Genomic DNA, 15,038 nt, shown 5'->3' on the forward strand with positions numbered 1-15,038 from the left:
GGTAACTGATTTCCTTTCACAGTGACACAGTACGTGGGCATGACGAGGGTCCAAATCACAGCCACAAATTTTCAAGCCCGTCAAACTCCCTTGGCTGGAGGATGTCTTTTCTACTTATCTGTCTGGTGGAGCTGAAAAGGTCTGGGGAGGAGAGCCCACCCCCGTGCAGCCGGGGCGCTCACACACTGTGTGTACTTCCAGCTGCTCCAAAGCGAGGGACAAGGAGCATTCCTCTCTCCTCCTCTTCTGCTCTCCAGTCCCGGGGCATTTCAGACCTGCAGAGCACCCTGCCTCCCTCCTGCTGCTCCGTGACATGCAGATGTCCGCAGCCTCCGTGCCAGGTGCTTTTACCAGCCGGGCCTGGGTAAGCACCCCCGCATCCCAGCATCCACCCCAGGTCTGGGGGATCTGCCACCTTACAGGTCCTGCACCTGCAGCTGGGGCACAAGGGCTCTGCAGCAAGTACACAGGCAAAACTGGACAGCTCTCCCTGTCAGACACAGCTTTCATACAGAGATTAGGAAAACTTGGGGTTCCCAAGGGCGTATTCCTCACAGAGCAGCCCTGATCCTCAAGGGACACTTGAGAAAGATCTTCAGAAGTTGAACCTGGGAATGAAAATTCGCGACTCTGCAGAGTACTAAAAATCAGGACTCCTCAGAGATGTTAGTTTTAGGGTATGTTCTTGTTTCCCCCTGACCTGGGATGAACCATCAATACTCTGCAGACAATAACTATCCTTTCCCCATCAGGCTTCTTGCTAATGTCTCCTTCTGCTGTATGCTTCCCTGTTGAATTGTCACTTTGGTTCAGCAAAACTTAGAAATAATATGATCTGGACTTACAAAGCTTTAAGTCTGCTACTTCTGATTTCTTTGTTAGGGCTTGTGGACAGAAACATTTGGTTGCTGTTTCACCCAACTTGTTGGTTGAGCAACAAATAAATAAATCTTCCTCTGTCTATACATCGTGGCTCTGACCTTATTATGCTGTGATTCTTATTCTCATGGTTTACTTGAACGAAAACTATAATATTGCTCCATATCTGCACGGCACTTCTGTGAATTTGCCATATCTGTGTGGGTTTCAAAAACATTAAAAATACTAAGGAAATGGAAAACATTGTTTTTAAACTTTGACATCAAGTTGCATTCAAAGGTTGTTAAAACTGCTTTGGAGAACAGAATAGTTAATCACTGCATGAATGAAGACTGATTTAATTCATCTTCATGTATTTGCCTTGAACTGTTTAAATATCATGATTTTAGGCAAGGACTGTCAAAGAATTGTCCAAGGGAGTTCAGAATCTGAAATCCATTGAAGTTCTTTGGGAATTACAAGTTTTGTTGGAAAACTGCAAGATTTAGTCCCAACTTGCATTAGAGGATGGCTGGGAGGTTAATCAAGATGGTGAGAGGCGACCTGGAGACCACTGGGATCCTGCAGGACCAGGAGGGACTGAAGGGGAGCCTAGCCTCATACGCTTTTCTTATCACAGGCTCACTTTCTGAAGAGATGAAGAGTCAAAACTACAGCATGACCCCTCCGCTCCCCATCTTTGAGGCACTTTACGGAACCCAGTCCTAATTCTGATGGGTGTGTCCCTGTTTGCCTGCCAGCCCTCAACCTAGACCTCGGATGTTGAGTCCTTGAATATCTTCAGTAGAGAAAGTTTTGATTGTGTGAGAATTTGACCAGTTGCTGAAGATTTGGTTAAATTCAGCTCCAAAAATGAGTGAAGGACAAATGACACTGCAGCTAAATCAATATGAATGTATATTTAACCATCTGGGAGGTGATCTGCTCAGAATAAAACATACTAACAGCCATGACAACATATTTTAAACTCTTGCCCATGAATAGCTGAGGTCTGGGCTAGCATAGCATTTGCTGGTGGAGGTGCCCAGACAAGCAGGCATCCTCAGAGACTGGAGGACATCCTGGCAGATGAGGTGTGGAGACTGTCCTTCTCCAGCCAACAAGGTGGTTGGAGGGAGGATGGGAGCCACCTCCACGTATGTTGCAATTTCTTGCTCACACAGGACCTATGGTGGCTTTGCATTTCTTATGCAACACCCGCAGGAGTTTGCTTTGAGCGTAAGGAGTATTCTATGACATCCTGCCCAGACTCATCACAAAGCCACCCAGTGCCTGGGGTAATTCCCTGTGTCCTCAAACACCAGGCTTCCCTCAGCCCCAAATTCTTTTATGTTTCCCTTTGTGCAGCTCTATCGCCTGTGGAAGCCAAGTGTTTGAGATGGGGATAGGGAACCACGTGCAAGAAGGTCCAGCTGCTGCTGCTGGCCAGGGCTCAGCCCTGTAGTGCCTCCACACCTGACTCAGGTAGAGATTGGGCAAAAAGACCCCCAAAGGGGACCAGTCCTGGGGAAAGGAGGGGGCTCATCTCCCAGCCCTACATCCTGGATGTCAGAGGGCGAGAGAGAATGGGGGACCATCTCTGGGCTGCTGCCTCCTCACAGGTCCCTTCCCCTCCCTTTACCTGCTCCAGCGCTGCTTTTGTTTGAGACCACTGGCAGAGACTGAGCTCCTCAGGAGATGAGGTTGTGACTAACAATGCAGAGAAAAACCAGCAGTTTAAACAGGGTTCAAAACCTGCCTGTGGCATTTCAGAAGGGAAAAGCACCTTCAATGTGATACAAATCCTCAGGCAAATGAGGAGGGTGTCATTTTTCTTTCATGGGATTGAGTCATGTTAACACTTTGTAGGATAATTTTTTTTCTTTTATGTCAAATTATATAATGCGTTCCTGGTCTGACCCTGCTAGAGGGTAGATAATCCAGCTGCTCTCATGCTATGGCACCTTGGCTTTGCTATCAGCTGCAGCTCACCCTGGGAGCAGCTGCTTTCCCTGGCAGAAGCGATGGTACCGTCATGCTGGTGAGAGGCTGGACTGTGTGCAGGGTGTCATCCACTCTGATCTGCCACAGCTCAGGGGGTTATTGCTAGGGCACTCTGGCCTTTGCAGAGCCTTAGGTTGTGAAAGCAGTACTCGTGGGTGGGTTTTTTATGCCGTTCAGCTACGTGCTTGGGAGGACCCACCTGCCCTGCAGTGGAAATCCTCCGCCTTGCACTCAGAGCTCGTAGGTGTCTTGTCAGCTATTATAGCAGAGAAGAGATCCCAGCTGTGGTGAGAGGTGGAGAAAATACAACTGAATAAAGGGAGTAGCAAGGCAAACCCCGTTTACCCTCCCTCGTGGTGATCTGGCGATGTTCTGTGCTACAATACAGGTGGTAAATACAGTTTCTCCTACTCAAAGATAAGGTACTTGGTACAGCAGAATTGTGGATGATGCTCTTGGTAGTGACATTTCTTAGTGAGCAGTGCTTGAGCTACAGACACTCCTTAGGGATCCCTCCCTTATGTGAAGAGGGGCTAGGTGTTAACACTTTCTGCTCTCCAAAGGTGTCCCTTGAGTCCCCAGCTCATAGAATCATAGAATCATAGAACGGTTAGGGTTGGAAGGGACCTCAAAGATCATTTAGTTCCAACACCCCTGCCATGGGCAGGGAAACCCTCCACTACACCAGGTTGCTCAAAGCCTCATCCAACCTGGCCTGGAACACTTCCAGGTATGGGGCATCCACAACTTCTCTGGGCAACCTGTTCCAGTGCCTCAGCACCGTCAGACAGAAAAATTTCTTCCTTATATCTAATCTCAATCTACCCTCTTTCAGTTTAAATCCATTGCCCCTTGTCCTATCACTACACGCCCTTGTAAAAAGTCCCTCTCCAGCTTTCCTGTAGGCCCCCTTTAAGTATTGGAAGGCTGCAATAAGGTCACCCCGGAGCCTTCTCTTCTCCAGGCTGAACAGCCCCAACTCTCTCAGCCTGTCTTCATAGCAGAGGTGCTCCAGCCCTCTGATCATCTTCATGGCCCTCCTCTGGACCCGCTCCAGTAGCTTCATGTCCTTCTTGTGTTGGGGACTCCAGAGCTGAACACAGTATTCCAGGTGGGGTCTCACGAGAGCTGAGTAGAGGGGCAGAATCACCTCCCTCGATCTGCTGGCCACGCTCCTTTTGATGCAGCCCAGGATACGGTTGGCTTTCTGGGCTGCCAGCGCACATTGCCGGCTCATGTTGAGCTTCTCATCAACCAGCACTCCCAAGTCCTTTTCCTCAGGGCTGTTCTCAATCCATTCTCCACCCAGCCTGTACTTGTGCTTGGCATTGCCCTGACCCACGTGCAGGACCTTGCACTTGGCCTCACTAACACAGCACCCTGCCACGCTTTAATTCCTGCAAAAAATCATTTTGTTTCAGCATTCACTTCGCCACAAACACACTACAGGCTGTGGCCCCCATCCCCTTCTCTCAACGTAGCAATTTTGCCTGCAGCACATCTTACCCTGCACCCAGGTAAAGGGACGAACCTTGAGGCTTGCTGACTCCAGAGAGCCTGTACAAACTATGGCTCCTGGACTTCCAACCAGCTACTTGTTGAAAACCACAATCTTCTGGTTCAGGCCATATTTTAAGCCTACCATTTCATCCCCTCTGGAGTGTTTCTCTCCTCAGCTGCAGCCTGACTGCTGACACAAGCAGCTGGAGCAGACCAAACCTCCCCGTAGCACCGGGACCTTAAATAAGAGTTAATTTTCCTGTATATACATGATCCCGTGCAGGCTCCAGCTCTACGCCACAGGGAGCAGCCCAGCTGTTGCACATCCCACAGGGGCCCTTCTGCATGTCCGTGCCCAGTGTTCTCTGAAACTGATGGGTGCAGCACTGAGCCTGCAGTGCTACACCACCGACTGCTCAAGTGGAGAGGATTTCTCCAGCCTCGGGCACTTTGTCCTTGACTGTCGATGCTGATTTCTCAGAGCTGCTCTGCATTGGCTGCAGAACAGCGATGTGGGGTGAGGCACAGTGTGAGATGTCTGGCTGGACTTTAAACTTCTGGTTGTGTCAGCTGCTAAACATTGTGCTGAGCTACATTTATTTCCCTTATGCTTATCCCTGCTATAACTCAGAATTAATTCAAGGACTAGCTTTTCCTTTCCCCCATGGTGTCTTGGAGATGTAGTACTAGCCAGTGCTTGCTTTTTATCATGTGGCTGCAGGTCTTACACTGATGGCCACATCTTTGCATGGTAAGGGTCTGCTGCACACTACTTGTATTTTTTTATACACATATGCCGTGCAACTGGTTGCAAATCCAAAGCATTTAACACTGTCCCGCATGATATCCTTGTCTCTAAATTGGAAAGACACAGATTTGAGGGATGGACCACTAGGTGGATAAGGAATTGGCTGGATGGTTGCACTCAAGAGAATTGGGGTTGTTCAGCCTGGAGAAGAGGAGGCTCCGGCTCTGGGGAGACCTTCTAGCAGCCTTGCAGTACCTAAAAGGGGGCCTACAAGAAAGCTGGAGAAGGACTTTTTCGAGGGAATGTAGTGATAGGACAAGGGGCAATGGCTTTAAACTGAAAGAGGGGAGATTGAGATTAGATCTAAGGAAGAAATTGTTCACTGAGAGAGTGGTGAAGCACTGACAGGTTGCCCAGAGAAGCAGTGAATGCCCCATACCCGGAAGCATTCAAGGCCAGGTTGGATGAGGCTTTGAGCAATCTGGTGTAGTGGAAGGTGTCCTTGCCTGTGGCAGTGGGGCTGGAACTAGATGGTCTTTAAGGTCTCTTCCAACCCAAACCATTCTATGATTCTATGTCCGGCACCTCTGCTAATGCCAGTGTGAATGCATGCACCTTTGCCGATCATCCTCTCCCACACCTCTTCTCTCCTTCCTGGGAGAAAACTTTTCTCTGCTCCCACTTCTTGGCCCTGACTGCTTTGTGTAGACGCTGAGTTGAGTCACAGGCAGAGCTGGTAGTGATAACCGCCCTCGGGGTAATCTCAGTGTCTGAATATAATGTTTGCTTGATTATTTGTAACCCACTAAACCGCGAGCTTCACAGTCCTTGCTCTTACTCAATACCATAAATAGTGTTAATGCAACACTTATCATCAAGCCTGCATGATGCTGATAGGCTTTTAGTTCATAAATCACATGCGTTTGTCATTTCTCTAAACTGCTCAACATGACAAATAACACATCTCTTGTGTCAAACTGCCCAGAGTTAACAAGCTACGTTTACTTCACCTTACGGAAAGTTCAGCTCTATTTAAAGCCAATTTAGACACACACAAAGAAGTAATAGAAGTGTCGTTACAGAGAGATATATGGCAAGGCTTGGAAGAGGCTTGCCATACCCAGCGCAGAGCTGGGGCAGATGGCTAGCAACAGAAGTCAGTGGTGAAGATGCCCAGTGACTGCAGAGGGAGGAGTCCGTGGCTCAGTTTGGATCATGGACTGTTGGGAAACCTGACTGATGCTGAAACCAACCTGAGAGTAAAGGAATGAAGCACAAAATGTGATCTCAGACTTGGTGTTTCTGCTACTGGGAATGCTCTCCTTCAGCTACACTGCAACTCTGATTGGCTTTCTGTGAAAGGAACATCTCAAACCATTGACAGGGCCAATTTCGTTACTTTAGTCATGTTGATCTCTACCTTTCCTATGGTATGTCCAGAGCCTAGCTGCTTAAACTATGTTTTCAGTAGTTAGCTGATGCGTTTTGTAGAATGGGCCGTTACCTATCAATAACTACCATGGCAACAGTCAAACTCATTTCTCATATGCCACAAACAGTCCCCAAATGTAGTCATGATCACAGCCACAGTTATGGTCCCGAGTGTCACTTTATTGTCAATGCTGAAGTCACTTTATTATGTAGAATATAATTTTTGGATGCATTGAGAGATCTTAGCATTTACACAAGTGTCACGTTACAAAATTTGTTAGATTTGGGTCACCACAAAGAACAAACTTCATCTTTGACAAAGCACCACTTTGACAAGTGATATGTTAAGGTGTTTTTCCTATTCAAGGGCAAGTATTTATCAGCTGAAGTGACTGTCTCCTTGATGGAGTCTTTCTCATCCAGGAAAAAACTGTGATTCAACACGATCATCTCTGGTAGTGTCAGGCATCACAGTAATGGGCCGATTTCAGAAACACTGTGGAGTGTTACACAATTGAACTCGTCAATATGAGTCAGAGAAGAGATGCCAGCATACTCAGCGTAATAGTGTATTTATCCTTTCAACTCCTCCTACCACTTAGTCCTTTATTTTTCACATGCATGTGATTCCTTACCAGTTATCCTTAGTACTGTATGGACTGCCATGCCAAACACTTTGATTAGTTGGACTCCAAACACTTCTAAGCGAGAGTACTGGAATATTTTGAGTCAGTGTAAAAATCACAAACATTGAAGGACTTTGAGGTCACCTGGTCAGCATTTTTCAACCTCCTGAGGTCTAAAGACAGCTTCACCTTTGATAGCAACGTCAGAGAACTTCTTTACTTTGGTTGTGCCAATGGGCATTTTCGTTTCAGAGACCACACCTGTCTTTCAAAGGCCTATGATTCTCCTTCACGTAATATTATTCCTGGGGCACCAAAAATTACAAAAAAAAAAAATTCCCTGGGTAAAAACTGAAGAATTAGGTCTTTAGTGAAAGGGTAAAAAGAGCTTTAGTTTCACCTGGCCAAGGCATTAACGGTTAATGGTATGGAGCTCTCCAACTCTGTGTCTCATCCAGCCACTCTTTGCTCAGCCACAAGGACCTATTTGCTGATGCCACTTGGTGTCCCCAGCTGGAGATGGGGAACCTGCATCTTTTCTGCAGCATTTTCAGCTTCTTGCCATTTTCCAGCTTCCAAAATGCAACCTCAAGTAATGCTCCAGGTGTCTCAGTTGCTTTTCTGCTCATTGCAACATGTCCTACCTACATTTTTTTCTGCCATAGCTTGATTCTGTGTTTCTACATAGCATTTTTCTGGGTTTGTGCAACTACCGTGCAACTAGAGATAGAGTGATACATGGAGTTTTAAGGCAGACTTTACAGATAGGTATTTGAGAGCTACACTATGACAATTTGCTCTGCAACCCATGAAGTCAACCAGGACTCGAGAGGACAGCCCAGAATTTAAAGCAGATGTATCACAGGAACACTTTCCACTAACTTCCCCCCAAATACCTATGCTCTGAGCAATCGCTCCTCCTATCTTCCTCTTAACTGCCTTGTTGCAACATCTGCAGTTTTACAGACATGTCCTTATTTAGCCAACCAGCTAACAGAAACATAGCTTTCCATTGAAGGCTAATTTAAAGTCTCAAGCACGTGTCCTCAGCTGTAGCAAAATTATGCCACTAACTGCAATAGGCTCTGTCATTTTACATCAGCTGAGAATCTACTTGCGAGGGCAAAATAAGTGGATGCAGCTGCAGTTCTCTTCTTTGGGAGTTGCCCCTCGTACGCAACTGATTGCAGGTGGCTGAGAGTTGGTATTTAAAAAGGACAAGTTATGGCTTTTTTTTTTTTTTTAATGTATCTGGTGAAGTTCTTTTGTGTGCTGTCTCTGACGGTTGCCGAGGGCCTGCAACCCACCATATCCCAACTCAGAGGAAACAATGTGGATGGAGCTAGCTTAGAAAATAGATTACCAGATCATAAATGAAACATTATGTCTCATGCCATATCATGTGGGAGAAGAAAGATAAAATTGAAAATGTGACCTCTTTTTTCTTCAAATAATACAGTGTCGTTCAACAGACTTAATTATCCCTAAAGACACATCTAATAATTGTTGGCCTGTCAGTCAAAACCCTTATTAGACATGTGCATGACGTCACATCACAGTCTAACAAATCTTCCTGCCAGTCAAAAACCTTTATATAGATTAATCTGATTTCAGAAGCAAGTTTTGTGTTTGACCTTTTACCCAGCTTCTTCAGGGCTGAAATCGGAGAGGAGATGAATGTTTCCTGCATGCTGCCAAGCTGAGACGATAGGCTCTGGACTGTCCTGAAGAGTTTTTCTGTCCTGGCCACGCTCTGCTTTATGCTACAGCATGAAGCCTGGGAAGGGGCTCTGCCTTGGTTGTCTGAGTGACCTGGGGTGGACCCACACTGCTACAGGAGAGCTCTTCTGCCCCTTCTTCTGGCCTGTCTGTACCCCAGCATTAATTCCCTGTCTGCCTGGGATATCACGAAGCTGTGCTTCACTGAGACACCTGCACCAGGTTTTGAGACCATGCAGTCCATCCCATGCACGCTGCGTACACCCACCGTGTTGCTGTGGCCGCACACCGGCTGCAGTGATCGCTGTGCTGAGGGAGACCCAGAGCCTTCGCCCCAGGAGGAAATATCTGCTTTGCTAAGGGAAAAGCGTGTGCGCCTGAACAGAGCAGGCGGTGTACTGGTTGAAGTAGTAGGATGATGATTAAACCATCACGCTTGACACCCTCTACACTGCTGTAGAGTGAAAAAGGTCATGCCTTCCTAGTGGACCGGCTGGTAAGTCAGAGCTAGGAGAGACCGCTCCGTTGCAAATCACTTGTCATCACAGTGGTGTCATATGCAGCTCTTCGAGATCTGTATTGAATACCGAATCCGAAGAGGTTATAAATTTATTTACCGATAGTGCATCAAGCGTCGTGTACCCAGTTGCACTGGCACTTCAAGTATCTTTTGAACTGAAATAAAAGCAAAAAGGCTGAGGCTTTCAAGATAATATCATTTATCTTCTGAAAATCGGCTTTTTAAATGTCAGGCAAAACAATTTCACAATAGCTAGAATAGATCATGTCTGGCGTCACTGTATTTTTATTGGTCATTAATGTAACTTGAAAATATTAGACTATATCGTGGTGTTCAATTTTCTATCGATTTTTCAGACAGTCTGATAACACAAATGAAAAAAATGCCTGTAATTAGGCATCGTTCCTAAAGCTGAGCGACTTTGGAGGAAGCCACACAGCAAGATTCCTCTGCATGTAAAACTTCAAAGTGCTGCCTAAATTCACAAACTACAGGCAAACTCAAAGCCAGCAGGAAAAGCGTCAGTAAACAATGAGGAAAATATACTGCCTTCATGTTTGAAGGAGACGTTTTTCCCTTCTGAGAGAAGTTAAAAATGAACTGTTCACATCTGCAGGACAAAGCAGCCATAATGAGGTTGGCTGTGCAAGCACCATCTTGCACAGCCAGCGTGAGTGGCTTCAATGCAGTTCTCCTACCTGAGGATTGCCTACAGAAGACTGCGCACATCTTTTTCTGGATCAGAGGCAATTCAAAAATCTCAGGTGATCTTCAGGTATCTTCCTTGGAAGTATCGTCTACTAGTGCAGCACTAGTTGGCTCCTCTGGGAGAGGAATGGCAGAGGAATGACCCACTGGTGCCGTGGGTCAGCCCACAGTTAGCTCAAGATTAGGATGCAAAGGAGTTAGGCTGCACTCAATCTCTGGTAAATTCAGCTGATGAGATGGCTCTACTGACCCTCTCCATCATGGCAGCAGCTCTTGCTGCCTGACCCTGGGGCACGTGGCTCCTGCCAGCTGTGACTCAGCATAGTTCTGCTCGGCACACAGGCTGCTACATGTCGAGGGGCTCATCAGAGATGAGCAGAGGGTTTATGAACTTTCTGGAGCTTGTTTCCAAAAATCTCTTGCTCAAAAGTCATAACAAAGAAACTGTTCCTTAGTGAGACAATCTTTTTCATTTTAGCTTGGGGTTGAAACTTAAAGCTCCTCTCCTCTCCCTTCCCCTTGGAGGAAGGGGAACGGCTTGGAGATTAGCAACAGTCTGCAGGACCTATGGGGAATAACCATAAAAGCAGTCTTACTTTTTCTGGCTGACACTCCTACCATCCTGGTCCAACAACTGCAATGATATTGAGGTATGTGACATTGCAGAAGGCAAAAGTTGTGCAATTGTTGTCAGTTTTACTTTAATAATTTTTGATGTGATCCCCTAGAAGATCTTCTGTGCACCCCACATAACTTTTGTCACCGGAGAGTTAAAGAGGCAGCACATTGTGGCTTTGCCACCACCGCAAAGTTTCCTTTTTTCTGGGTAACATCATTTGGTGGTGGCCTCTTTCTTAGGATATTATCTGCCCCTTGTTACATTCATTAGACTCTATAGAATCCCTTTCTTATACTAAATTACATCTTCTCAGTGATATATGATTTTATACAAATATTGTAGTCTTTTCTGAATGATGTCCAGAGGTCTGAGGAGGAGACAAGTGAAATGCATTCTTCAAATGTTGCCTGGCAGGGCACGTCTTCATTGGGAGATGTTTTTTTATTAACCTCCCACACAAACAGAAAATCTTCATTTAATTCAGACACCTTTTATTATAGTTTGAAACTACCAACAAAGTAACGAGGCACAATGAGAGCTCTCCATGCAAGCAAAAAGCCATGACACCCTGCTGTTGAAGATTTGCAGGGCTTTGGAAACATCCTGAATTCAAACAGGAGTGTAGAAGTACTCTTAATTCAATCCAAGAGCAAGTTAACACTGAAAGGGATTGCCCTACTCTCTCCACACCTGTCCGTGGGGTCCCACTGCCCCTTTTGCACTGCGTCTACACAGTGGGTTGGGTCAGTGTGAAATGAAATCATTCTTCCATAAGATGACTCACATTCAAAGCCATACCCTGGGATCCCATTATTAAATCCCCCACAAGTAGTCTTCCTAAACCCTTCCTCTTAAGGGTGCCAGAATAGTGAAAGCAGAAGGCATTTACATTTCCTCTGAAGACCCAGTCCTTCCATTGGCCCTCAGAGCAGTTTGCTGACTAACTCTTCTATGTATTTAAATAATTTAAAATATGAATAAATTCATTGATGCCTAACGAAGAGGTGGACTACTGGGATGCAGTAATGACAACACAACCAAATTGAAGCTGAGGAGGTGGGGGAAATGAACCCATAACAATGGCAAGCGGTATCGTCTGCTCAGGCGGCAGGAGACAGCTGTGACCACATCTGAAATACGAGAGTCTGGGGAGATACGGAGCAGCATCTATCTGCTTTAGAACAAGCAGAGCTGAGCAAAAACCAAGCTGCTCTTTTTGAGCGGCAAAAATGTGGTTATTATACAATGACTGAAAACTAAATTGCAGCTTTTATGTCTCACTCCAAATTTTCCAATTCAGAAAGTATACAGGCAACGTTCCTGTGCCTTTTATTTCCCACTGCCATTTAAGAAGTAGAAGTCTCAACTCCTGTCAAACAATCTGTCACCCCAAGCCATTGACCTGGACAACTGATGAAGGCATGTTACAGATGTAGCAGAAAGATTGAAAATATTAAAAGCCAGATCTCAAGTAGTGTAAACTGGCTTTGGTCCAGCTTACACCAGCTGCTGATCTGCTCTGTAAGTGTCTGACAGCAGTAACAGTTGGAGGCATGACGGTTTGCATTCACTGCACGCTGATGAGGGCTACCTAACTAGGTGTGCTTTGCTTGTGTTCATGGCCAGGAGATTGATTGAATTGAGCATTTTTAAAATCCCTCTTTCTTTAACTGTTCTTCGAAGAAATCGTTACATGCCACAGTCAAAGCAGCAACCAGAATGACAAATTCATTAAAATCCACTTCATTGTCTTTATTGGAGTCCAGATCTTTCATAATCTTATCAACCAGAAGGGGGTCCTTTTGGCCCTAAAGAGAAAGAAAAGTGATTTATTTGCGCAGATCTCAAACACATAACTCTGACACACTGCTGGTGCAACCAGCTGCTATGTCACAAGCCCCAGTGCTATTAAATGAAAGGCTGTACGAAACATGAACCTGAACAGTAATATATCACTAACCACAGCATTAAAATCTTACCTCTGGAGTCCCAAAAGTGCACCGCAACAAAAACCAAAGACAATGCAGGTCTTAGAAGGAATACAGGTACTAAACAGGCACTGAAGTGAACCAAACAGATTTTAGGAGCTGCTGAGCACTGATTTCTTTTGATAAGATGGATCAATAAAGTGCATTTTTCTGCATCATCCCTTAACGAACAGTGCATAGGTTTTCAACAGGTTATTCATAAGTGGTCATTCTATACACCCATTCATCACATTCAGAAAATCTCTACTCGGCAAACAACACATCCGATTCAGTGGGAATACAGACTGTGAATCTCATAAAAATAAATCAATGGCCAAGATTAAAAGAAAATCCAATTCAAGGAAACAGATACAATGTAAAAAAGTCCTGCTCCTGGTGATGGGTTCTGCAACAATTTTTACAATTAAGAGGATACAGAAAAACAACTATGAATCTGGTCGTTATTCCATGAAGGACATCCATGCTGTGTAATGCAGAACATTACAAATATGCAAAGAGATATTCAGATCAGCAGCTTATTGCTGAAAGGGTTTTCTTAGCAACTCTGCAGGGCACACAAGCAGCTGTACTGTGTCTGTGGCCATTGTGCACAAGCTACTTTCTTGTCTCATGAGAAGTAGTGGCTGGATTTAATTCTTTGAAGGACTCATCTATGCTCTATTATTAAAAACAAACAAACAAAACCCCCCCAAAAAACTGATTAAAGCCTGATTTTAGTATCGATTTTGCTACAGCTTCTAGGCTGCCCTTGCCCTCTTGCTCAGAAGCGCAGACAAGTGCGCAGAGCAGAGGTACTTGGCTCGGCCGCTGGTGGCATGTGGCAGGGCACTGGGGCTGGACCACCCTTTGAAAATACATTTCTCAAATGGGGCATTTGATCTCATATCCTTCTGTCCGGCTCCACAAAGACAACTGTCATCTGGGAAGCTGCGGCAGGATGTGCCTTGCAGAAGGAGATGCTGTACCTGAACACATGGATAGCGGCTCATCCCACTCATGAAACAGCAACACAAAGAGGTTCAGAAGCTGCGTCTTACTGAAAGAAAGTCAGTGAGCTCACTGGTGAGGAGCTCCTTGAGTTCTCCTTTACTGAGCTTGTATCTGTCTCCTTCTTTGCCCGAGTAGTGATGGAAAATCCTGATCAAGGTGTCCATTGCCTCCTCCAGTGGTGTGGACATAGCAGTGAGTGGGAGAGCTGTGGGACAAAGATTCCAGAATCAGTGAGATTGCACAGGAGCCAAACCAAAGGCCAGTCTCAGGGAAGGGATGAGAGAAATTGTTACCAGTACTGAAAAGAAATGGGTTTTCATTTGATCCATCCTGTCAGCTGTGTGTGAGCAAGGCTAGACTGTTATAAAAGAAAACATTGTCCTGAACTCACTAGCAATTGCTTCGAAAAGGTAAACGGAAAGGAAGGCCTTTATTTAAGAAAGTGATCTACTGTGCATCCATTTTGCAAAGCTACTGTAAAAGGAAGTCTCTTGTACCCATAGCTAAAAACAAAGGGAAAATGAAGACACACCCTCCTACCTGTTCATTCAAAAGTTTTCTCAAGAAAATGAGATCAATAAATGACAGTGGCTAAAGTGGGTGTGCATTTATACAGAAGGCTCCACACCACTTTCTTAGGTGGTTAGAGGAAAGTCATCAGTAACAAGGACAGAAGCATCAGCTTTCAATTTATTTGGTCGTGTTTGCTTGGGCTGACCTTTTTTCCCACAAATTACCTGGAATAAACAAATGTGAGCTAGGCATCTCAGAGGCTTTGCTTCATCGAGCATGCAGTAAGAAGGTACATAGGGAAGCACCACCAAGAAAAAAGATAGAAATACAATTAGTTGCTGAGTAGCTGTCTCGAATAATAACAAAAATCAGAAATCAGGTGAAAGGGAAACATTATGTTGATTAAGCCACAGGAGAGAGATTAAAAAACTAGAATAAATTAAAGGTAAAACAGGAGTCCTGAGCAATATCACCATGCAAAGGCTAAGACTTACCTGCTGTACAGGCTGGCTGAGGTGTATGCAAGAAAATACTCAGATCACAGAAGGTGATGTTCACCTTCCTTTCAAAACCCATGCACAGGCTCTTGATTATCAGGCTGAGAGGGTGGATTACACAAATAGAGACAGACGTATAATTGTCACAAGGATGATGGGGCTTCTGTTTCCCTCTGCATTTGCCTACTCTGTTCAATAAAACCGCTCGCTGTAAATGGGTCACTAAAATATTCACCAGGCAGAGTAGAAGGCTGTGTGTGGAACATACGATGTATTTTTTATCATTTCACCTTCTACAAACATGCCTATTCGGGGAC

At 45.3% G+C, this 15,038-nt stretch overlaps 1 protein-coding gene across 1 annotated transcript; it reads right to left on the reverse strand.

Annotated features, from left to right (window-relative positions):
* Positions 1-12,382: 12,382 nt before the first annotated feature.
* On the reverse strand, positions 12,383-13,899 carry S100Z (S100 calcium binding protein Z). Its single transcript, XM_009988714.1, has 2 exons — positions 13,759-13,899; positions 12,383-12,541 (listed from the first exon to the last, which is right to left on the reverse strand). The coding sequence occupies exons 1-2, from the start codon at positions 13,897-13,899 to the stop codon at positions 12,383-12,385; spliced, it is 300 nt and encodes a 99-aa protein (XP_009987016.1).
* Positions 13,900-15,038: the final 1,139 nt, after the last annotated feature.

The sequence above is a fragment of the Tauraco erythrolophus genome, chromosome Z (assembly GCF_009769465.1).
Source record: "Tauraco erythrolophus isolate bTauEry1 chromosome Z, bTauEry1.pri, whole genome shotgun sequence".
NCBI classification, from domain to species: Eukaryota; Metazoa; Chordata; class Aves; order Musophagiformes; family Musophagidae; genus Tauraco; species Tauraco erythrolophus.